The 27,075-nt window shown below is 37.4% G+C and overlaps 1 protein-coding gene across 5 annotated transcripts in view; it reads left to right on the top strand.

Annotated features, from left to right (window-relative positions):
* Positions 1-27,075, top strand: part of dop (microtubule-associated serine/threonine (MAST) protein kinase dop) — a 1,172,801-nt gene that overhangs the window by 513,598 nt on the left and 632,128 nt on the right. Inside the window, exon 1 of one of the 5 annotated variants that reach the window (XM_081761423.1) lies at positions 17,163-17,437. The exons of the other annotated variants lie outside the window; for them this stretch is intronic. Coding sequence (XP_081617549.1) covers positions 17,339-17,437 — 99 coding nt within the window. The 5' untranslated portion in view covers positions 17,163-17,338. Of the gene's footprint in view, positions 1-17,162; positions 17,438-27,075 lie in introns of those variants that run through there. 5 annotated transcript variants of the gene reach the window in all.

The raw sequence follows: 27,075 nt of genomic DNA, 5'->3' as shown, positions 1-27,075 counted from the left end.
CCCCCAAAGGATTCTGTGTTCACTGTTGTCAAAGCTTATCGTTTGGCTACCTTGGATCAATCATTAAATCAGAGCATATATGAAAATTCGGTTGATGGCATGTCTGGAAATTTAACCCTGCAGTGGATACTCTGTACACCCATTGAATATTCATGAGATATGCATTTTTGGATTAAGTATGCATGACTTCCTTTATGCTGATACGGACCACCATCCACAGTTTCTCTATTTCGAAATAGGGCCTCTTGAAATTTGGCTTTTCCGCGATTTTGTACAGCCCTAGCTCTGAAACTATGCACTTTTCCTCACAGATCCATATGAACTTTTCTGTTATTTTGAGTGAGGAATAGCCTCTTACAGTTTGTCGATATAGTTCATCAACACCCTATATATATATATCCACACTATTTACAAGATTGGACTCAAACAGTCATCTTGGTGACAATAGACGGAGATTGTCTATTACCTTTATAGATAATTAAAATTATTACTTTATACAAGCTTATAATTAAATCTTGGAATTCTTAACGTCCAGATCACTTTGACATCTTAAGTGTTACTGATTTTTGAACTGTCCGATTTACCGAGTAACCACTAAATATAGAATATCGTTCTTTAATAATGTATTATGCTACTTGTACACTAAATTGCAGAATTTGTCTATATAGAATGCATTTCAGTATGAATGGTTAATACTGAGAATTAACCTTGTTACTTGATTCGGTAGAGTACTAACTCAAACTGAACACATACAGGCGTTGGACAAAAAATAATCTAAAACGTTTGCAAGAGTGTAAAAATCATACCTAGTATGGTGTGGGGCCTTCTTTTGCGTCCAAAACAGCTTGGATCTGACGTGGAATGGACGTATACACCTCCTGAATCGTGGTGTGTGGAATTTTGTACCATTGTTCCTCCAAAACATGCTGCAGTTCCTTAAGGGATGCTGGTGGAGGGTAATGAGACCGAACACGCCTTTCTAACTCAGACCACAATGGCTCAATGATGTTCAGAGATGGTGATTGAGGGACCCAGGGGAGGTGTGATAGCTCCTGGCCATGCTCCTCAAACCACGATTTCATCGTTTTTGCAGTGTGACAGGGTGCCAAATTATCTTGGTAGATGCCATCACCATCAGGGAACAATATTTGGGCCATGGTTAGAACCTGGTCTCCCAAAATGGCCTCATACGCCTCAGCATTCATCATTCCATGCAGGGCTATAATAGGACCTGCAGAAAACCACGATATCACTGCCCATACTGTAACAGAACCTCCCCCATGCTTTACAGTTGGGAGCAGACAATATGTATCATAGGCCTGCGACGGTGTCTCCACACGTAAACAAGGCCGGCTGTTGGAAACAAGGTGAAGGTCGATTCATCGGACACGTGTTTCCACTGCTCATGAATATACGCCTTGTGGTCCTTGCACCACTGGATACTAGAGACCTGCACGGGCCGAATTTTTCGGCCCGAGCCCAATCCAGCCCGAACGTACATAGGCCCGGCCCAGCCCGGGCCCGAAAAGTTTTGGAGATTTTCGGCCCGATCCCGGCCCGATCCCGGCCCGGCCCGATAAGTTTTTTAAAATTCTTCGCCCAGGCCCGGCCCGGGCCCGATAAATTTTAAAAGTTTTTGGCCCAACACCGGCCTGATATTTTTTATTAATTAGCTCGAGCCCCAATCTTTCAAAATTTAGTAATAAATTTGACCTAACCTCAGAAACATTTACTAAACTCTGGTTTACAACCTGACACTTGCCTCCCGAATGGTACCATTGCCTCCTACAACTTTGCCTGTCACCGACAGAACAAAAACTCCATTCCCTGTAACAAAAATCTAACTTAATTGATTTTTAGCATAAAGTGAAGATGGAAATATTGCTTAGCGACAGGCAAAACATTCCCACCCCTTCTTGTTATATTTTGAGTTCAGTGAAGGTCAAGGTCAGAGCTCAATTTACCGCGTAATGCCTGCAATCCTCTATAGTGAAAGTGGAGCCGCTAAACAACACAAACTGTAAATAGCTATTGCATTCTTTGTAACATTTTTCACGGACACACTTCTTCAACGTTTGGCTTTATTCCAAGTATCGTTTAACGAAAGTCAATAATTATTAAAGAATTGCAATTGATCGTCCCCAGCCCAGCCCGACCTGAAGAGAAATCAGTGTCGGCCAGCCCAAGCCCGGCCCGGCCCAAAGAAATAACAGAGTCGGCCCGCCCAAGCCCGGCCCGGCCCAAAGAAATAACAGAGTCGGCCCGCCCAAGCCCGGCCCACGGGCCGGGCTTCGGGCCTCGGGCCGGGCCCGGCCCGGCCCGTGCAGGTCTCTACTGGATACGCCTCTTCGCATTTACTGCTGTGACCAGGGGTTTGGCGATAGCGGCCCTGCCATGAATTTTCATTTTATGAAGTTCCTGTCCCACTGTTTTCGATGAAACCGGATTCTGTAGGCCAGAATTGAGTTCAGATGTAATTTTCGTTGCAGTGGTCTTCTTTTTAGCTACTACAATCCGTTTTAATGCCCTCCAGTCTCTATCTGACAGGATTGTCTTTCGACCACTGTTGTGCTTTGCAGACGTCGTTTGTCCATGAATTGTGTTGCCCTCGTGACATTGGACACAATGCCTCTCGATACCCCCACAATGTTTGCCACTGTTGCCACTGAAGCTCCAACCAGACGGGCACCAACGATCATGCCTCTTTGGAAGTATGTCAGCTGTCAGGTCACCCATTTTACCGCACCACTTTCAAACCACGACACTCACATGTGAACTGGTTATTGCTGACGGAAGAGGATGGCCCGCGTGACACATTGAAAACATAAAACTATCGGCAACCGCGACACATGTTGTACAGGGTAGGGCCAAACTTACGTGTCCTGTATGAAGTGTTTTTTCTTTTTTTTTTTTTTAGATTTTTGTCTACCCCTGTAGTATAAATGAATTGCAGAAACTAATTTCACAAATGTTTGTAGTAAAAACTTACTGTAGAGAAAACAACTGCACCATAAAACAACTGCAAAAATGCATCTTCTCTTGCCTTTGTTAGTCACTAAAGTTTCTGAAATGGAGAAGCTCGCGCTTCACGTATACCCGTTTCAAAGGGGTCAGTATTTATTATTATTATTATTATTATTATTATTATTATTATTATTATTATTATTATTATTATTATTATTATTATTATTATTATTATTATATATTAACATGCTAGTGGAACTTTCAAATGTGTATTTAGCAGTACAGTACATTTACTTAGGAAGACAGTGCTTCAAAAACTATTCAAATATTCTTTACGATTTGTGAATAATCTGCATTGAAGTGTAACTATTTTGGAGAAATCGTAGCATTATACCAGACAAAGTGATACGTAAGAAGGATGGTATCAAAACTTTAATACTACAGTGTTTTCCGGAAGTGCGCGCACTCTCCCTTTAGTTTCAACAGTATAGTGTTAATTATGGTAGAATGTCTGTACACAGTTATATTGAAGTCTTAAGAGTCTTAAGAGTAATAAATATCGGTATGATCGCCATCCATGTCGTAACACAGCTGAAATCTGCGCCAAGTTCTCGCAAGTGTTTTGCGGAGACATTCCGCAGTCAGGAGGGTGAAGGCGTGTTCCACAGCTGCTCGTAATTCCTGTTGTCTGATATCGAGTGTTTCTTACTTGTTGCTTTATGAAACCCCATAGATCCGGTGTTGTCAGATCGCGACTTCTTGGAAGCCAGGCAAAGGAAGCTGGTGAAGATGCACATTGTTGATTGCTCCAACTTCATTGCAAATAACTGTTACCAAGCAGAAAACAAATGAACATGGATAGCGATGTTACCAGACAATGCCAAGCAATGTTAGCAAACAAATGTAGGTAAAACCTAAGACCATCAGAAAACATCAATTAGGGGGTGCGCCAACTTCCGGACCACGCTGTACTATATTAGAATGAAGGACATTTGAACAGGGTTTAGATTCAGCTTAAGGAGTCTGACGGACGGATATCGGACGGATATCTTACGGATATCTTACAACTTTACAAGAGTGAAGAAATATAAGTGGAGCAATAGAACAGTAGACATACACACAATAGAAGTAGTGGATATATAAGACAAAAATATTCATAATATGAGTTTAATCATCTACTGTTTTTAGTAAGCTAACTTTTAACCAAAACATTTCAAAAAGAAACGTAGTTTTTATATAGTGATATCAGTATCCAGTGTGCATATGTATTAATATTGATCTAGTGTTATGTGATTTGATCAATATCAGTGTGATTGCAATAAAAGTGTTTGAGTATGAAAGTCATGGAGTTATCATCCTCACTTAGCAGTCTTACTTCGGTGATGGTGAGTACCAGTTCTTGTTGTCTGTTCTCTTTCAAGTTTACCGTGATCTCTGCAAATTGGAGCCAGATTTCGTGAGATTTATCAATAGTTAGCGGTAATCTGACAATATCTTTGATATCGAGGTAACAAATGACGTTATGAGAAAGTGCATGTTTCAAAGAAGTCCGACAGTAGTAATTGGGCTATAAATGTTGAACTCACGTAAACAGGAACGTATGTGAAGTGAGTATAGTAAAATGTTGGCTCTATTGATATAAAATTAAGAGTTGTTTATTTTATATTTTGGCAATTCGATATTTATTAGTAATTAACAGAACATTCAACAATATATGTTAATAGAGCCATTCCTGTAGGCAAGGGTTGGAGGGGAGAAGTAACATGTCTTGTATTTACATATTACTCTCCTCAACGCAAGTTCTCCACAGTTTCCACCAATGTAAGTCCTTCCTAACTAATATTTGAAAGAGGAATATGTATGTGTGTCATCTTATTTTTGGATAAAAGGGGATCATCTAAAACTTTCAAATTTTCTATACGGCTAAATCCTCACCAGATCTAATCGTGCACGAAGCTTTTATTCAATTTTCGACTCGAGGGGTATCGCGGGGTCAAACTTTATAAGAAAACTATCTGAAATATCCATTCTTTGCACGGGGAGAATAAGTTTATGGAAAATATTTGAACCCCTTATAATATTTATTTTAGTACAAGTATAATGATAAAAAATACGGCCAAGATACTCTCCTTTTGGCAAAAATGTTGAAATAACCTACCCCCATAGGATACGCCCTTAATCAAATTGATATTATATTTTAAAAAGCCAGATTGAAGTGGGCACTATCTTCCGAAGGTCATTACAATCGAGTCAGATGTTTTCTTGAGCCCGAAAACTATTAATTCGACACAAATATAAGTCATTTTTGACGTTTTACTTTTCACCTCCCCCTCTCTCCATCTACTCTCTACCGATGAGGAATGAACTTCGACTCAAACAGCGATGGAAAGGTCACTGTTAATTTCAGCGAGCCCAAAAACTATATGGATTACACATTAATATCAGTTATTTTGCAGTATTTTTACGTCACTCTTTCCAACTCTCACACCTTGGAATCACTTACTCTCGCTTTTTCTTTTTTCTCTTTTTTACTTAGATTAAAAGTGTAAGTGGATATTTTTATGCCACTTACTTGATTTATATTAATAATGAAAAATCTTATTATAATAAGTAATTATATATATATATATATATATATATATATATATATATATATATATATATATATATATATATATATATATATATATATATATATATATTAGGTTTATCTCCATGCCTGGATATTTAATCTATGTTATAAAATTAGCATATATTACCCGCTTCGCTGAGTTGAAATAAATAATTTAAATTTACCTTGTAGCTTGTCACCAAGTCCCGAAGATCATATAATACGATGTTGTAGATTGATAATAACTTACATTTTATGCTGAAGTATGATGTCCCCCTTCTCCTACCCCCCAAGTTGTATGGCTCAATTTGGATCTATGCTGCATCAAACTATCAATGATCATCTTAGTGAACCCGAAAATTATGGATTCAACACTGATATTGCTCATTTTTCATCATTTTAAGATATGTCACCTCTCCTTATCCCCAAGTGTCGTGGCTAAAAATCGATTTAAACAGCATCAGAAGTGTCATTGTTCATCTCGGCGACCGCAAGGACTATAGATTCAACACTAATATCGGTCATTTTTGACAATTTATACATATGCGGGCCATGCATGTTGCGGTCCATGGCATCGGAAATGTCACCGTTCATCTCAGCGACCACAAAAACTGTGGATTCAGCAGTAATATCGGTCATTTTCGATGATTTTTGAAATATCTCTTCCTCCCACTCCCCCAGGTTGCGGGGTTGAATTTGGATTTAAACGGGATCGAAAGTATCACTGTTCATCTAAGGGAACCAGAAAACTATAAATTCGACACTGATAGTGGCCACTTTCGATCATTTTTATATATCTCTTTCTCCCTCTCCCCCAAGTGGCGTGGCTGATTTTGGATTTAAACCGGATCGAAAATGTCACTGTTCATCTGAATGATCCCAAAAACTATGGATTAGACACTAATATTGGTCATTATCGATCATTATTATATATAGCTCCTCCTCCTCCGTGCTGCGGCGCATGTCATCAGAATTGTCACTGTTAAGCTCAACTATTACTAAAACTATGGATTCGACACTAATATTAGTTATTTTCGATCATTTCTAAATGTTTATCCCCCTCCCCTGTATCCCCCTTCTCCCCAACCATCAGGGCTGAACTTGGATTGAAACAGCATTAGAAGTGTCACTGTTTCTCTCATCGAAACCGGAAATTATTGATTCAACACTAATATCCGTCATGTTTTTTTCATTTTAATTTTTTTCTCCCCCTTCCTACGTTGCATCGTCAAAGTGAATAGCCTAAAGTAATCCCTGCTCCGAAGCTCATGTATGTTGAAAATTTGATTGAGATCTGTCGGGTAGTTCAAGAGTGATGAAGTCACAAAAGCAGTCATTTTTTATTTTTATTTTTTTTACATATATGCCCCCTCCCCCTCCCCTATGTTGGCTCGTCAAAGTGAAATGATTAAAAAAACCTGAGGCCCGACCCTCATATATGTTAAAAAATTTGATCGAGATTGGTTGGGTGGTTCAAAAGTTACTAGAATTTATTAGCTTTTATTTATACGTCCCCCTCCGCTAGGATCTGTTAAAATGAAGTTACAAAAATGTTTCCAGATCAGAACCTAATGTATCTTGGAAATCTGATTGAGGTCCGTCGGATAGTTCGAGAGTTATTCAGTTACAAAAATTATTAAGTTAGTCATTTTCAATTATTTTACATGTCAAATTTAGTTCTCTTCTCCGTGCCGCTAATTGGGGTTGAACTTGAACTTAAATGACATTTATGTATTTATTTACCTTCAAGAGAGAAAAATTCTCCATTTACAGAAGACTATTACAATATATTATATACATTATAGAAATAATTACTATATTAGTAAGTGAAAAAAATAAAAAAAAGATAAAATGATAGGGACATCTGGAGTGTCATTCTTTACCTAAGCGACCCTGAAAAATATGGATTCGACACAAATATCGGTCATCTTTCGTCACTTTTGTCTTTCACTCTCAGTCCTTCCTAGGAACGCTAAAGGCATCCTCTCCCTACTGGGGGGATGAACTTAGACCTAAACGGAATTAGGGCTGGGGGCCACGGTCGCTCAGTGGTAGAGCGTTCACCTCTGGTGCTTGGGGTCTCGGGTTCAAACCCTGCTCCCGCCAAGTGAACTTTGTAGTGGACAAACACCGTGTGCGTGGGTTTTCTCGGGGTTCTCCCGTTTCCTCCCACTTTCTTCATTCCACCATTTTATTCATTACTCATCTTCACCGTCTCCTTTAGCCTACCCGGCATAACCGTGGGACGTAAAACTCAAAATTTTCATTTCATTTTCAACGGAATTAGGGCTACTAACAGTTAATTTAGGGATGGTGAAAACCAACGATTCGAGACTAATATCGGTCGTCTTCAATGCTTTTACATATCATCAATTCACCTTCCGAGTGCAAATGTGGGCTTAAATGAGACTTAAACGGCATCTGGAGTGTCACTATTTATCTAAACGATCCCGAAAACTATGGATTCGACACTATTGTTTGTCGTTACTTCATAATTTTTAAGTCTGACCCTCCCTCTCCCCCAAGGAATGCTGAGGGAGTCTTATCCCAACTGAGACCTGGTCTTGGACTTAAAGGGCACAAAAACTGTCAGTAATGAACAACTTGGGGACCCGAGAACTTTGGATTCGACACCAATGTCGGTCATTTACAATTATTTTTGCATGTAAAAATTAACCTCGCTCTCCAGACAGGTAATGTGGGTTGAACTTGAACTTGCATGACATCTGGAGTGTCCCTTCTTATCTAAGTGACCTTGGAAAGTATGGATTTGACAGTAATATTGATTGTCTTTTACTCCATATAAGGGCTAAATAAATTCTGTCTCTACTGGTCTGATTTTGGATTTAAACGGCTTCGAAGTGTCACTGTTCACCTCAGCGACCACGAAAACTACGCATTTGACACTAATATCGGCCGTTTTTGATCATTTGTGTATGTCATCGCTCCAACTACCCTTACGTGTAATAGGGTGTCTTACCCCCACGGAGGGAATGGACTTGGACTTAAAAGTATCGAAACTGTTACCAATCAACTAATGTATCCCGAAAACTATGGAGTCGACACTAATGTCTGTCGTTTTGAATTATATTTATACTGTACTCACCCTTTCACTTCCTCATAAGTGTGATAGGAGTTCTTTTCCAGACCATACTCTTTTCCAAACTGTAAGTAATATGTGTACCAAGTTTGGTTGAAATTGCTCAAGACGTGCCAGAGTTATACTGGAACATACACATATATGAGGTCCGATAATAAAGTAATGAGAATGTTTTTTCAGCTGAAGTGTGCAACCCTGCAGACTGAAACCGCTGCCAGCGTGTGACCTTGGGCCTGCTCCACTAGCACAGCACGTGGCTCTCACGAAATATTGTTCATTGTGGAGTTAGAGGTTCAAGAGTGCGGTTGCGTGTTGGACCCCCGTCACAACAATGGAAGCACGTAATATTGAGCAGCGCTACGCAATCTCCTTCAGTGTGAAACTTGGTGAGACTGCCGCAGTAACGTACCGAAAGCTTCAGCATGCTTTTGAAAATAAGGTGTTATCACTGGCACAAGTGTACCGTTGGCACAAAATGTTTGCGGAAGGCAGAACAAAAATCGAAGATGAACACTTGTAGTGGGCGACCCACAACAACACGAACGGAAGAGAACGAAGATGGGGTGAGGGAACTTGTGCGAGCGGAGAGACGATTAACCGTGAAAATGATTGCGAATGAACTGAACATGAATCGAGAAACAGTACGTCTGATATTAACTGAAAATTCGGGAATGCGAAAAGTGTGTGCCAAACTGGTTCCGAAAAATCTCACACAGCAACAAAAAAATGACCGGAGGACTGTGGTGGCAGATTTTTTGGACCAAGTGGAATCTAACCCGGACTTGCTGAACAGATCACTGGTGATGAAAAATGGTGTCATCAATATGACCCCGAAACGAAACGTCAAAGTGCGCAATGGTGTTCGAAAGTTTTGCCACGACCAAAGGAAGCTCACATGTCGAAGTCCAAGGTGAAATGCATGCTTATGTGCTTTTTGGCTCCAGGGGAATTGTCCATAATCAGTGGGTACCTCTTGGGCAGACAGTAAATCAACATTTCTACATAGAAATTCTCGAAAGACTTCGAAAACGTGTCCGTTGTATTCGTCCAGGGATTGCTAACACCTGTATCCTCCATCACGATGATGCACCACTCCATACTGCATCGTGTGTTCGGGAACATTTCGCATCAGAATTCATTACGGTGCTACCACACCCTCCTTATTCACCGGACATCGCTCCGTATGATATTTTCTGTTCCCAAAGGTGAAAGCAGTTCTTAAAAAACATCATTTTGAAGCAGAAGCAGACATTCAAACAGCTGCAACATGGGCTTTGGCAGCCATCCCAAAAGATGACTTCCAGAGATACTACCAACAATGGAAACGCTGATTGGGAAAGTGTGTGCAGGCACAAGGGGAGTACTTTGAAGTCTCAACAATCACAACCACTAATCACTGACCGTTTGGACACTTGAGTTCCACTTGTTTGAAAACACCTGAAGATAGTAATATTTTGGAAAAAGTCTTAATGGGCATAATCACCAATCACTGACCGTTTGGCCACTACGGGGCCACAGTTTTTGGAAACAGCAGAACGTAACGATATTCTGGGATTTTGGTGGAAATGTGTGAAACCCTGAAAAGGTTTTGATCTTCTCATCCTATCCCAAAATCCTGAAATTCCCTCCCCCCATATTTTAAAGGACCCCGCACAATCCTTATAGAAATTGGATTTTGGTGGAATTGCTTGAAACCGTGACATGTTGTAGATATTGTGTTTCTGAGAAAAAGTTTTAATGGCCACAATCACCAATCACTGACCATTTGGCCACTATGGGGTCATATTTTTGAAGACAGCAAAACGTAACGATATTCTGGGATTTTGGTGAAAATGTGTGAAACGTTGAAAAGGTTTATATCTCATCCTATCCCACGATCCGGAAAAGGGGTGGTGGGAGTAGCGGCCAACACCATTTAAGCATATATAACATCCTGATGTTAATCTTGCGGGACAAAGAAAAGCCCTGGAAAACTCTAGAAGGATGACCGGCCCGGGCTGAACCTCCCGAATGCAAACAATACCTCTTCCAACTGACCTACCGTTGCTTTGTAGCCACATATTAACAACTGTTCTCAGAATCACGACATCTACAACATATCACAGTTTCATTCATTTCCACCAAAATCTAAAATATTGTTATACCCGACTGTTTTCAAAAATATGGACCGGTAGTGGCCAAACGGTCAATAATTGATGGTTGTGCCAATTTAGACTTTTTCTCACGATAAGAAAATCTACAACATATCACAGTTTCATGAATTTTCACAGAAACCTAGGACATCGTTATACTCGACTGTTTTCCAAAAAGTGGCCCTGTAGTGTCTAAACGTTAAGTGATTTATGGTTGTATCCATTGAGACTTTTTCTCAGGGTCACAATATCTACAACACATCACGGTTTCAGTCATTTTCACCGAAATCCAAAATATCACTATCTTCGGCTGTTTTCAAAGAATTGCATCGCAGTGGCCAAACGGCCAGTGATTGATGGTTCTGTCTATTGAGAATTTTTCTCAGGATCACAATGTCTACAACACATCACGGTTTCAGTCATTTTTACTGAAATCCAGAATATCACTATATTCGGCCCCGTAGTAGCCAAACGGTCAGTGAATGGTGGTTGTGCCCATTGAGACTTTTTCCTCAGGAACACAATATCTACAACATATTACAATTTCAAGAAATTCCACAGAAATCCAATTTCCATAAGGATTGTGCGGGGTCTTTTGCGTTTATTTGTTGAAAAAGTTCCCAGTATGAGAATTAGCTTAACTTAGATGTGTGGAATTCAGTATACAGGCACTTCAGTAAAAATAGCCGAAAATATGTTTTAGTATTTCTTTAAAAGAAACCGCTAGATTGTCTTGTGGCACCAAGGAAAAGATTCTTAAATTTCATGTTAATCGTAAAGGCGTTTTTGAAGGCACATATAAAGCTGTAAAGAAATATTTGGAAACTTTATATTATAGTGTACAAAGAACAATTGAAGAGTTTGAAATCGAAAAGTATTAAATGAAATGTATCATTTTTGTTTGTACTGATACTCTACTAAACATGTACAAGTATAGCAAAAGTACATCTTTGTTTTACCGTTCGCATATGTTCTGCTAACTCGTGAGAAAACTTTACCACCAAATAGGCTTCAGCGTCATACTAACTGCACATTGATGAAGTGAATCTTATTTGTGAACATTTTCCAGTTTGGAATAAAGAAAAGCGTTAGATAATTTGTTCGAAATTGGTGTTTCTTGTACCTGTAACAGATAACTTAATTAATTGAACATATTTAGAGGAATATAACCTAGCTTTTAAAATCTTTGTGGTAGATGTGTTAATCACAGTAAGTGTGAAAGGGAATTTATCTTGTTATCATTGACGAATATTTCTTAAAGCTGAATGTCTTAGGCGGATCAAAAGGGGGGTATAGCCCTCCCTTGAAGCTCAGGTATACACTGGATAAAATGGGATTCAATCCTGCTTTACACTGGATAAAACCGCAAAATATGGTTTAGCCCCTCCCTTGATCATATCCTGGATCCGCCACTGCACACACACACACACACACACACACACACACACACACATATATATATATATATATATATATATATATATATATTAGAGTGATCCTTAATTACATGGCGAAATTGTTTTGTTTTTTTTTTCGAATTTCTTTGCTCCCAATCCCTAAATTGGTTCCATGTCGAACCCAATTTATCCATGAAAAAAATGGGCTCAATCGAAGAATATTTAACCGACCCCCAAGCGACCTAAAGTTTGAATGCATATCCAATATGTTAATATATAGGAAAAGTCTGGAATAAACCCTTCTTACTTTAAAGCGGCTGAAGGGAAAGGGACCAAATCTTGGATACAGAGATTGGAAGTAATCAACATCTGACCCTGAGAAATAGCATGATGGCGCCTATTTTGAGGTCCGCAATTTTGTATTCGGACCCAAAATTTTAAATGGAAATGATGTTTTGTGACATCGTTTTTGGGTAACCTTTCATTATAAAAACACATCTTCCTATATTATCAACTTATCTCTGGTCATTTAATTCCTTTTAGCTTTGAAATAATAGTTTATTATCTTTCAATATTGTATTTTTCTTTATAGGTTACTGAAATATTAATAAACTACCACATACATGGAACAAGGAAATAATTATATATGTTGTTATATAACTACATCCCGTCGAAATACACACCAGCCTATATTGAAATTATTTATATGAAATGAAATTACATAAATAATATAATGAATGTTGAAAATGATGATAAAAAAAAGCTGAAGGCTGTGGATAACTAGTCAAATTCTACTGCATCATTAAGCCAATTTTTGTAGCATCTGGATACATTTTTCTGTGTTCACTGACTATCTGCAATATCTATAGTTTTTCTTTTTCGTCCTTTGTTAAAATGTTCCCGTATTCTTGTATCAGTTTTACACCTTTCTCTGCAACATCATTCATCACCACAATGTTTTTCAATATATTCAACCCACGTTGAAAGTTCACATCTTCTTTCCATGTAGATGGACATATGCATTTCTTTCTTTACTTTATGGTTTAATTCAAATAAGGGAAACTATTCAACAATCTTATAAATCTGCAGCCCGTACAGAGATATAAGCTCACAGAATATTAAGTTTTATTACTTCGGAGCTTTTATTTTTCATAGTTGATAATTATTACATGTTCAGAGATATAAGTGGAAAATAAAGGCAGACGTCTCTTTGTCGTCAAAAGCTACCTCAAAATGATATAGCATACGAGGTCATTTCTATTTAAAATTTTGTGCCCGAATCCAAGATTTTGGTTTTAAGATATGCCTCATCTCGGTCACTACTCAGTATCAGGTATGGATCTACTTCTACAACCTCTATCCAAGATATGATTCCTTTCCCTCAGCCATTTTTGAGTTACAAGAGTTTATTACAAACTTTTGCCATATATACATTGTAAATACATTCAGATGTATAGGTCTCTTGGGGGTCGGTTAAATATTCTTCGATTGAGCCCATTTTTTTACAGATTAATTTAGTCCGACATGGAACCAATTTAGGGGTTGGGAGCAAAGAAATTCGGAAATCGAAAATTAAGGACCACCCTAATATATATATATTAGCAGTGCTAACGTCCGGAAAAAAACATTTCAAATGCTGTATTTGAATCTTAAAATGTTTTACGTTTTAGGACTGTGTAGTTTACACATACACACACACAAAAAAAATGATTTTGTAAATTCTTTGACGTTATGTAACATGTACATGCATGTCCAAAATGAATGTCGCATATCTATAACTGTCTTCTTGTAAGCATATAATTTGATAATGATTTTGCAGATACTTTTAATACTGATACTATGTGTATAATCGTGAAATGTATATTTGTGGTAAAAATCATAGGAAAAGAATAATAAATACGAAAATTAGCATGAGTAAATCAAAATGTTGCTAAATGCACAAGACAGTTTTATTTTCGTTTTATTGTTCGTATTTACTGCTCTTTTGACATGAAATTTTCCACATGCATGTATTTGCCGATTATACACATACACTAACATTGTAAGAAATACCGGGCGAGTTCGTTATCAAATTATATTCCTACAACAACATATTTATAGACATGCGACAATAATTTTGGACATGAGTGTACATAAAGCCTTGACATCGTTTGGAAACTGTTCAAAGTTTTTCCTCTTTGATGACTATGGATAGGTTATCATTCCTTTTACTTCCCACGTGTTCCTTTTTCCAAAAATTTGTTTCTGTATGTGACAAGAAGTCTTCTTAAGAGTCTTCGTCCCGGTGAAATTAAAATGCCGCTAATTTTACAGTAATTATGTGATATATTCAAATAGATAAAGATAATCGAAATATGGAACAAGAGCGCCCTAGACAATATTATTTTACATGAGATACCGTTATCGCGACTCACTTATCTGCTTTCGATTTCGAGCCATTTTGAAAATCGGCATTTATTTTCGCGTTTCTAAACGCTGAAAACGGAAAGCTACTAGGTGACTTGTGGTAACGATACCTCATGCAAAATAATATTTTCTAGGGCGCTCTTGTTCCACATTTCGGTTATCTTTTATCTATTTGAAGATATCACATAATTACTGTAAAGTTAGCGGTATTTTAATTTCGCCGGGATGAAGACTCTTAAGTTGAAATATACATTATTTCACTTATGATATCTTTCAAGTTAAGGTTGGTTTAAAGGGACAAGTTTTCCCGATAGATGTCACAACAGTCTTCGTATCTCTTTCATGTATATTTTACCTTTCACGAAAATTTAAGATTTCTCTTACAAATTTCAAACTACAGACTTCAGATTTTTAGAGAATCAACTTCATAACCTATCGAAGGCAACAGTCCGTGCCGACTTTTTATTTAGAATTTTCTTCGTTTTTGAAACAGTATATTTTTAAAGATTTGGATATCCAATTTCAACAATTAAGCCATTTCAACAATGAAGAAATTTCCAAATAAAAAATCGGCACGGATCGTTGCCTTCGATAGGCTATGAAGTTGATTCTCTAAAAATTTGAAGTCTGTAGTTTGAAATTTGTAAGAGAAATCGTGAATTTTCGTGAAAGGTAAAAAAAAATACATGAGAGATATACGAGGACTGTAGTGACATCTATCAGCAAAACTTGTCCCTTTAAACCAACCTTAATCGTCTTAATCGGTGCGCAATTCCCGTTTGCATGTATACCGTTTGGAGCAAGTAGCTTTGAAAAAAACGTACGAAGAGTAGATAAGATACCTTTTATAGTTAATAATTTAGTAAGTGGGCCCATTTTTGTTCAAGAAAGGCGAATAAAACCTGCGTTAAACATCAGGGGGAAAATCATTATCTTCTGCATGGGGAAGATATACATCCGACGACGTAGAGCTACATGTAGATGTAGAATCCTTGTTACTTACTATCCTCATAGTGGCGTATTTAGGGGGGCTAATGGGCTCAAACCCCCCTTCATTAGTTTTTCACATTTCACGTACAATAATAATCCTTCTTCCCACTTCTAAGAATTTCATTGACTTTCCATTTTCTTCTGCTCTTTGTTTAGAAATAATACTGTATTTGTCAAATTTCATTCCATGTAAGAACTGAGTTCTTTCTTTTCTTTTTTCGTCCGTTCTACTCTTCTGTTTTTTTTCTTATTTGTTACTTTCTTTCGTTTCTCCTATCATATTTTCGACCGTTGTTAGTTGTGATTCAAGTCGGCTGTCGTCGGAGGAATTGACAAGCGAAACTGTGTTCCACACCAACCTGCACGGATATCAAGAAACGGGACTTTAGTTATTATAATAAAGGAATGTTTGCATCGTTTAGTTATAAAGAAAGGTTAAATTTTTGAATTAAAGGAAATCAAGAGGGGAAGGAAATAAGTAATACTGGAAATTAGGAGGCCAAGAGGGCTGCTTCCTTTATTTGTATGAATAGAAAATGAAATCTTTGAGTTTTACATCCCAGGGTTTTGCCGGCTAGACTAAAAGAGACGGTAATAATGAGAAATAGTGAAATGAAGAAAGTGGGAGAAAATTGAAAAATCCCGAGACAGTGTTTGTCCACTACAAAGTTCACTTGGCGTACGCTGGGATCGAACCAAGGACCCAATACACCAGAGGCAAACGCGGTACCACTGAGCCACAACGCCCCCTTACATGAACAGAATAAAAGGTTAGATTCACTGCTAAATTTTGGGGTATCGTATCATATAAGATTCACTAGTCGGCCATTCTTGCCATTAAAACTTCAATTGATGCATAAATTAAAATATATTTAATTCTCAAACTCAGGTGGACAATTGCCCCCTTCCTACCCCGTGCTGTTCATAGCTCCCCCGAAACAAAATCCTAAATACGCCACTGATTGTATATTATCTTGTTAATTTGCTGCATAATTAAATCACTGGAGTGTGGTAAGGAGACAAACAGAATTCGGAGAATGTTATCATGTGTGCTTGGTAACAGTGCCAGCGGCTGCTAACAACTGCTGAGTTCAAGCAGTTCACATGTAAAGTCACAAAACACTTTCTCCCCATTTTTTTTTCTCTTGAATTTTCACTTTGATACTTGGCAAACAAAAATTTCCTAATATATCTAACGTAATTATGATAGTCCCCAAATTATGGATCTCATATTGGCAACTTTGCTCCCGGAATATTCCCTGTAACAGGTGTTCACTTATATGGTTCCACTTAATTGCGCCTAATGCCGCACGTGTGTTGTATGTTTGGGCGCTAAGCACGCGTGATTCATCCCATCAAGCCGAACTTAAAAAAAAAACTTGTTTGCCTACCTCCTTGACTTCCTTGTTCCACTTTATCCCCAGAGATGGCAGTATAATCGTTGCCGCGGCTTGAAGCAGACGCCGCAGCCGCATAGTCCCGTTGCTAACAGACGACAAAACAAAACTTGTTGACTCCTTGCGACGTGAGGTTTTCACGTTGCCGTGTGTTTACAGTGCGTGAAGTGTGAACGAAAGAAAGTTTGTGTAATTTGTAGTGGGTGATAGAAAGCCGAGGTCATAAAGTCTAGCCAAAATGATTGTTCGAATTTAGCAATTATTTATCATTATTGAAAGTCTTCAGTGTTTTAATATTGTGACCCAGTGTGTTCGACCACGATTCTATCAATCAAGGCCCAATGGAGAGAAAGATACCGACAATTGGCTGTACCAGTAGCCAAGATGAAACAAGAAGCCGAAAAAGAACAATTCCGATCATAATGCAAACGTTACTCAAGGTAAACTACTTTTATGAAAAACGAGTCTGTTTGTGGTTAAATCTTTGTAACCATTCTAAACTAATCCAATAAACAAAAATGGAAACTCAGTTTTCACAGGATACAGTGTTACTTTTAGAAAAAAAATGTTCGGGGGGGGGCACACTTAATATTTAGAGGGCACATACTATTTTCACACGGTACTATTCTATTTATTATTATATTATAGATTTATTATTTTGGTCTCCTCTGGTTGGAGCTTTTAGACCTCCAGGGAGGCATTGCCCCCCAAAAGACATGTCTGGAAGAAACACTGATAGGAAATATCATATAACTACTGTTTGTTATTTATTTGTCACTACCAATATTTACAAAATAGTATCTTCAAGTTGGTATTCTAGTGGCAAAATGTAAAATTACGAGCCAGTGTTTCTCTTTATCCAACCTAGTTTTCTGTGGAAAATTTAGCCTGCTTGATTGAAAACAATATATTTCCCTTGTTTATTAATTTTGAAATTGTAACAAACTTAATGTTCGAAGGCTTATTTTATCAAGTTAGTGATTTGCGTACAAGATAATAAAATTATAAACAGTTGCAACAGTAGATAAAAACGCAACACATTCCTACACGGGAAAATTTCAGACCAAATTAATGATCAGCATGCTTTCAAAGCATCGCTATTAAATTACCAAACACGGAAGCACGATGGATAATATCAACATTAAAACAATAATTGATGCTAAAATGATGATAATTGTTAACAACCCTATTATTCCTCTTGTTTTGCGTCATCTAAATTCAATATTGAAAAAAAAATTATAGTGCTTCGTTGTAGTTTGATAGAAACAAATGGCATGAGTTTTGAAAACAAATATGTACTCATCATAACAATTCGTAATGTAATCTATTGTTGGATATATAACAGTTTGTAACTTAATTATTTCATGAACTTTTCTGTGTATTCTTTGAAAGAAAATTCAATTACGCTTATAGAATTTCCACAACTCGATTAAGTTATTTTTTAGTCCCAGGCTTTTCTTTCTCAGGGGAAGCACACAATTGGATCCACTATCAAATACGATTGGGGAGCTTGTAAACTCCGATTTACAAAGCACTCCTTTATGGCCAAGTAGCTATCGTATGTGTTTTATAAGTGTGTTGTGCCGGTTTCAGTAGTGGGGATTCCTGTCTCTGTTATAAACTGAGTACTGGTTGGAATCCCACTTTTATCTGTAGACATTGTGCGATATACCCTTGGTGCTGGCAGGGCCCCAACTAAGGGAGAACAAGCGGGGCACGTGCCCCGGATGCCAAATTTCGGGGTTGCCTCGGGTGATGCGAAACCTCTGGGCCTGAGTGCTGAAAAAAGATACATTAAAATCAATTAAAAGTCTGGTCGGAAAAGCTTGAAAGAATCGAAGCTGTTGTACTACTCACATATAATTTAACTAAATGCCATATAGCCTGCCATAGACCTTCCTCGACTATAATGGCATAGTAACCCGACAGAGTCATCTCACTTTGTTTTTTTTTTTTTCGTCTCTCTTTTTAACCCGTATTCTACATGCATATAAAAAAAACGTCAAATGAGGTTTGATACAGTAGCGTGTCAGTTGATATGATTTAATGTGTAAAATATAGATAGTTTATGTGGATAAAATCAATAATGTTAATATAGTTTATACGGATAAAACCAACAAATAGCGACCGGAAATGTTTATAGATGAAAGATGTGAATGCATCCCTGTCATAAATGAGACAAGCAAACAATCTCCGCATAATTAGTGTTGAAAAACAAAGCTGTGGCAAAAATAAAATGCACTGCCATGGATGTTATGAAACATTTCAAGCACAAACATTATTGATCTCAGGACTGAAGTATCAGTGATCTTGAAAATATAATATTTCTGTAGTTTTCTTCTCAGAGCGACTACCAAACACGTATTTCTTTTCAATAGGCTAGCTTATCGTTTAATCAACAAACTTCCAAGCAAGCAACTCTGTCTGCTTTGACTTTAATAATCTTGGTTTCTACCAAAAAATGGACTTTAGTCACTTTATACGTATGTAAGAAATACTAGTTGGTACATACGTAAAAGTATAAAGAATTAAATAATAATAATAATTTTTTGGAAACTAGTAGGCACGATTCTATGCATGATTTTCAACATTTAACACTTATTTATGGTTCAGTCGTACCATGCTTTTTTTTATTTTTGTTAATTATTTTTAGTTTATGTAGTAGCACCGAATTAGAGCAAAATTGAAATCTTGTAGTCTCTGAACTGGCAACGTTCTTGTTCAGCTAATGGGTGTGTCTTGCATAGTAGCAACTTTAAATTCAATATGTGCTGTACGTACAACTGAATTTGGAACGTCATTTGTTCTTAGCATTTTGGAAATTCCACGCAAATCTTATTTCTTTTGTTATTAATTTCATTTCTATGCTCTTTATTTAAATTTCTTGTTCATTTTTTTTATTTTGTTTAACTTTTTACTCTCGAGCGACGATACAAGAGAAGAAATTATGGTGATCCAGAAAAATATCGAATTCAAGATTTCAGTGGATTTCTACGTTTCGTGGCCCCTAAATGATGTCAGCTTGTTTGTTCGTCCATTCCCTTGTAAATATGTATGGTCATCTATAGACCATACTGTCCAACCTGTCGAGGACAAATTTTTGAACTTGTTTTGTAAAGGTCTATGGAAAACAAGCTTTATTATATATTTTTTTTCTGAAAAGCATTTCTTAACTATTTTGTTCATATTTCATTAATGTTTCATTAACAACCTTTTACTATGACCGTTTCTCTAGGAAAAATTCAGGAGTACTTTTGCTCTTGGGGGTTGGTTCTTACAGGGGGATTTTCTTTAAAAAGGACTCAGGAGATTTTATTTATATTTCATAGATGAATATTTTATTACTAATACTAATACTACACTTTAGCGTAAGCGATTTTTCATTTAAAGATCCACAAAGGATAGTTTACTCTTGAGGTGAGTTTGTTTTCAAATCGATTTTCTCAAAAACAACTCAGGCGATTTTGTCCACATTTCATACATTAGTGCTCCATTAATAAGCTTATAAATGACATGTCATTTGTCTTGAAAAGATTCAAGTTTTTTTTAAATGATTTTCTGTAAAAACTTGAGCGATTTTATTCGTATTTCATGGTTCCTTCCTCTCAGGGAGGAACGTAAACTGAAAGTATTTGAGAACAAGATCTTGAGACGAATATTTTGACCCAAGAGGAATGGGAATGGGGAATGGCGGAAACTTCATAACGAGGAATTACATAATTTATATCGTTTACCGTTAGCATAGGCGGCACCAGGATTTTGGTAATGTGGGTGCAGGCTAGGATGGAACAACATATCCTAATATTGTTGCCAGAATGTTCTGCACTATTGAACCTTGAGATCTCAAAAATAATCCCTAAATTTTACACAAAAAAGAAAGAAAAAAAACCTAGAAAAACACGGTATGATAGCAAGTAACTTATGAGAGACTTAAGAACTCACTCAAATATATCCAAACATAGGAAACAAGAAATAAACAAAATTGAAAGGATTTTTGTAGGAAATCTGAAAATCGAAGTTAATGTGGGTGCAGGTGCACCCACTGCACCCAGTGTGGTACTGCCTATGACTGTTAGGACCATCAAGTCGAGAACATTTAGACTCAAGTGGGCGAGTCATGTAACCAGAATGGAATAAAGCAGAAACGCTTTCAAAGTCTTAACTGGAAGTCCAATCGGAAAACCGCCATTAGGAAGATATAGGCGCAGATAGGAGGACAATATTAAGATGGATCTTGCAGAAATAGGAATACAAAGTAAAAACTACATCCAGTTGGCTAAGGATAGAAGTCAATAGAGAGCTTTTGGAATTCTGTGAACTACATTTTAAATACGTAGTAGGTGCATTTAGTTTGTAATAAACAAAATAGTTTTAACATACAATTATTAAAATTAAATAATAATATTATTTAAAATGTAGTTCACAGGATACCAAACAACAAAATACGTATTCAAGTGCAGTTGAGTTCATTCCTCTAGTCGCTGCCTTAACTTGGATTTAGGGAAATGTTATTCTGGCAACACTGTAATTTCTATGGATGGTAACACTGAAAATTCTTTTGGTTCATATTTTCTATTGTATATACATAACATTATCTATGATTATGGTAAGTTGCAATTCATTATCTCCTTTCACTTATGAAAAGCAAGCAAAAGAAAAATTGTGAATTTTGTATTATTTTTAGTATGTCAGGTTCTTGAGAACCCTAATGTACGGCATAAATAATTTCTTGTTTTAAACACAAATCCAGAGATACTAGTTTACTTTTGGGATGAATTTTCTTTGAACTACGTTTTCCGATAACATAATGTTGTTCTTAACCCACAAATAAATATTTCAGTAATAACCTACCACATAACATAATTTGGTTTAAGAAATTGGAGCGAGAAAGCTTTTTTATATATATATTTTATTTTGTATTATTTTCTAAAACTAATTCAATAATTTCTAATATTTGATTTGTCAAACCAAAGATTTTTCTCACAAGTGTGCGTAATGAAATCTTTGAGTTTTACGTCCCTCGGTTATGCCGGTTAGGCTAAAGGAGACGGTGATGATGATTAATGAATGAAATGGTGGAATGAAGAAAGTGGGAGGAAACGGGAGAACCCCGAGGAAAGCCACGCACACGATGTTTGTCCACCACAGAGTTTACTTTGCGCGAGCTGGGATCGAACCAGGGACGCCAAGGAATGTGGGTACGTGTTTATTAAGGAAGCATGTGCATAGCCGGGAAATTATCAGTGGGCTATTAATTTCCTTGTCGAAGAAGCGTACGCATATTTATAAAAATACCACGCAAACATAACATATACCAATCATTATGCAGCATTATATAACGCATTAAGAGGTCAGAAATTTGGCGTTCGAGACCAATGCACTGACCACGCCTCACCGGTTGCACTGCGGTCCATGTTGTCGGCCAGAGTTCTTCATGGGCTCTTACGACACGAAGTGAGTAGCCTATTTTATTTCTGTGCACGGAGAGGTTACGCGAATTAGAACAGAGGCAGGCCTAATAGTGACATACAGTTCAGTTTTATATATGTTAGGCCAAAGCAATATGAGAAAAAATAGCTCCATTAAATAATCTTAAATTGTGCCCCAAGCGACCTCAAGTTTTAAATGCACTTAACAGTATACAATATCAGGCAGTGGCATCTTATAAGTTTGGAAGGACAATGACAAGCTTGTAAAGATATATTATAAAGGTAATAACTAATAAACGATTGAAAATAAGTCGCAAATAACATCAGATGTGTGTTTGCGGTAAAAAAAGAAAAAAAAAAGAAATAAAAGCAAGAGAAAAGTAAATTACCCTAAAACTGTGTCACATGTCCTCTTCCGAATAAATATGTTCCGCCTTATGCAAAGTCGTTTTGACGTATGATTAGCGTCATACTAAAGGCCTGACTATTGCCGGAAACTTATGTTAATCGAACTCTTCAATATGGCACTAATCACGCGTAAGAACGACTCTGCATAAGGCCCTTTGAATCTAAATCCAAGATAGCGGGCTTCATAATGACCATGATCATGATACTATACAGTAATAAATGGTCTACCTCCATTGCCTCTAGACAAAGTAGCCCAGATGTGGTGCTACTCGCTTAAGTCGTTCTAAACTAACAAGGTATTTTTGTCTGTGTATTGTAAATGCATTGAAAACTTGAGGCTGCTTGGGGCACAATTTTATATTATTCCAATGAGCTATTTTTTCTCATACTACTTTGGTATAATATGGAACAATTTTGGGGTTAGTACTCGAAAAATCTTAGAAGTCGAAAAATAAGGTTCGCCGTTATATAGATACATGGTTACACAGTAATGAAGTACTGATGAAATTAGTAATTAGTTGACAGAAAGAAGTACTAAACTAAACTCTGGCGCTACAAGTAATGAAGATCTATGACCAGCTGAAAGGCAGACGGTGAATTATGAGATACGTGGTCAGCGCATCGATTCCCAGGCGACATTATGTTTGGCGTGCTAGACCGGAGTTTGCTACCTCTTAATTCAGGTATCTCTCCAATCGCTTCATGATGCTGGATCAACACTGACATGTTCCACCGCGAATAGAGCCAGCTACCACACACACCAAACTCAAATGTGTTAGCTTAAGCAATAGTTCATAAATACTTATTAAAAACTTGAACATCCCTTACCTTTCTTAATTATACCCACAGGTGGTAAGTTATGATCCACATGCCACCTTAAGAGAGATGAAAAAAGTTGAAGAATAGTGCGTATGGTTTAAGATAGTGCCTCTGTGAAGTAAGCTTTCTGAACGAGACTGTACAGTTCTTGTTTCTTGTGATAAGTTACAAAAATTGCGTAACATTGTGGATCCCAAATAGAATATCTAGCATGAATCCAGAATTTATTTTTGATATGACTGTACGAAGAGCGGAACTTGAGAGGAAACAAATTCTTGATACACCACTGTAAGAAAGAATAACATAGCTGGCACAGTTCTTGTATATATTGAAACCAATAACAAGAGACGAACGAGGTTAGAATTTTTTTGAAATGAAATCGTCAACAATGTATTTTCAGTAATATCGTGTCCTTTGATTTTCTTGGGTTTCTCCCGTTTTCTCCAACATTCTCATCCCAACATAACCATTCACTTGCGATAGTAATCCATCTCCTTGAGCCTACAGGGCATAATCATAGGCTGACACAAACCTAGAAAAAGGAAGAATCATCTCGCCATTTAACTGGTTGACTTGCAGAGAAATCTCCCTGATAGCTGACTTGAAACTTTATTTTTACGAAGCAAAGAACTTAACCTTTCTCGTATGTGCATCTTCTCCTGGGTTCGATTGTATACGAGACAGTTGAACTAAGATTCAGTGAATTGCGGTATTGAAAGGCAAAAATAATGGAATCTGATTCACTAGCTACCAGCAGCGCAAATCTGTCTTCAACATTTGAAAGAGGTAGGGGGGGGGGTAGGACTGTTCCATAATCATTTTTAAATGATGTTAAAAATATTTTTGAAGTTGAAAAACAATGCTGTGGAGGATCAGGGGGATCAAAATTGTCTTCAATATTGAGAGGCAGGCAGATTTGAAGCTTATTCTGGGGGATATCAATTTCACCTCACTTTTCTTTGTAGCAATCGGACACAAATCATGACATTTCTCCCCTCAAAAAAAAAAAAAAAAAAATTCAAATCGGATTATTGGGGGACATTCCCCCCACTTCCAAGATTGGGGGATATGTCCCCTTAACCCCTCGAGATTTGCGCCAGTGCTAGCTACACATCATGTTCTTTATCGTGTACCATCTGTGGTGGTTCTGGAGCTTTTGCTGAGCCGAAGCACAGGGTATCTTGTTGACATCAAATAGTCGAATTTAAATCTTTTCTCTTTCCGTTGTTTTGGATAAATCGTCAACAGTCACAAATAATTATATGTTGGTGCAGTTTATTTACAAATAAAGCATGTGATATATATATATATATATATATATATATATATATATATATATATATATATATATATAATGCTTTGAATCTTATATAAGAAACATCTTTCCACTGCTTAAAAATACACTCCAAACACAACGAAACTAGGTCACATTTCGCTCGTTTTTGAGGCCATATGTCACTTTCTATTGGCTAATGCCTGGTGATTTTTGGCAGAAATTTCAACCTACCAACGTACTCTCTACGACTAATTAGAGCAAACTGTGTGCACTTCATTAATCAATTCCATACTTCGTGTGTAATTTTTACGTGTTCTATTCTTAGCCATAGTGTCGAGGGAGATTCTGGGTCTACGTTTGTGTAACATCGTGTCCTGAATTTGTAAGGTGAATGTGCTGGTGGCATCGTGCCCGTATGTGTGAGAGAGTTCCATGTTGTCATCCTCGGTGTCCATATTAGGACCAAACACATACGATTAGGATCTATATAATCCCTCCTCCTCCCGCGATCTTTCACCTTTACATGAGTCTGTGGCCTTGCGTGAGCTTTACATGAGGGACAGATACAAATGAAATGAGCGAAGGAATCCCGGTGGGTGATTGATCACTTGTGAGTCATGTGGAGTGCTGTTAACGTCCTACTAATATATGCTAGTGTTTCTTTTTTATCTCTAAGCAAAAGTAAAACAAATAAATAAATACATAAATTAAAAAATATATATATATAAAGTTGCCAATACTTGTGCGGCTGATTTTAAAATCTTGCAATAAATGGTAAAATTAGATTAGCATCGTGGTTTTGTAGTTTGAAATATCTTCGGTTCAAATACTTCCCGACTTTTCACCTGTTATTCGTGGGGTCCGTGGTTCGATCCCAGTTCCAGCTAAGTAGACCTTGTGATGGACAAACACCAGGTGAATGAGTATTTTGGGGGTCTTCCGTTTCCTCTCACTTTCTTCATTCTATAATTATTATCCGCCTCATCATCACGATCTCCCTTAGCACTGGAGTGCATAATCGTGGGATGAGTACTTTCCTCAGGTTGTTTCCATTTAGTAATATGGTATACTCAAAAATACGCATAGTTTTATATGTAATATCGGATATGTAACAAGTAGCAAATACTGGTACTATAACAGTGTTGTGGTCCTATATCAGGGGCGAGGTGTTCATGAAGCTGTGGAAGCGCGTTTGGATCTCATCTAAGTTGTAGGTTCACGTCTCATATAGCCTCGCTGCTGAAATGGATGCTAAACTCAAAATTACAATCACAATACCACCTAAAGATACGCTAGTCATTACTCAGTATAATACAATAACAAGTGTGGTTTAAATGTTGTTATAACATATCTGTCGTAGACCTCTCGTGACGTGAAAAGGTTCTGATAACTTCGAGATGAAATTAGGGGGCCGCGGTGGCTCAGTGGTAGAGCGTTCACCTCTGGTGCTTGGGGTCTCGGGTTCGATCCCAGCCCCCGCCAAGTGAACTTTGTGGTGGACAAACACCGTGTGCGTGGGTTTCCTCGGGGTTCTCCCACTTTCTTCGTTCCACCATTTCATTCATTACTCATCATCACCGTCTCCTTTAGCCTCACCGGCATAACTGTGGGACGTAAAACTCAAAGATTTCATTTCATTTCATTCTTTTCGAGATGAAATTTTTTAAAAAAATGGGCATAAGTTTGGTATATGAGTTTACAAGACGACACGAGAAAAGTTTTTTTTCCGAATTTCTATATTAATTGTTTAACATTCTATGGTTATGTCCTTTGGACTAAAGGAGACGGGTGATAACTAATGGAAATGTATTAGTGTAATTGTGCTCTCGCACCGGGAATTGAACCTGGGTCTAAGCACTAATGGCACAGACGCTAGTCACTAGACCAGTAGGGATGACTTTTTCCCGAAACTCAAGAAGAGAAAACCCTATTTCTCTTCTCTTGGTCAACAGTGATTAACAGATCGCATTCGTAGGTTTTCTCAGGGTTCTCTCGCATTCTTCTCTTAATAATTATTTCACAGTCATTCCCTTTCACCAATAATTCATCTTCGGTTTCAGTTTAACGATTATGGCCTTTGAGGCTAAAGGAGACGATGAATAAAGCAATTGAATCATAATGGAAGAATTGGTGGAATGAGCAAGTG

The sequence above is a fragment of the Thermobia domestica genome, chromosome 6 (assembly GCF_964235325.1).
Source record: "Thermobia domestica chromosome 6, izTheDome1.hap1.1, whole genome shotgun sequence".
Taxonomy (NCBI): domain Eukaryota; kingdom Metazoa; phylum Arthropoda; class Insecta; order Zygentoma; family Lepismatidae; genus Thermobia; species Thermobia domestica.
The sequence above is the reverse complement of the archived record's forward strand: the minus strand, read 5'-3'. Positions and strand labels throughout refer to the sequence as shown.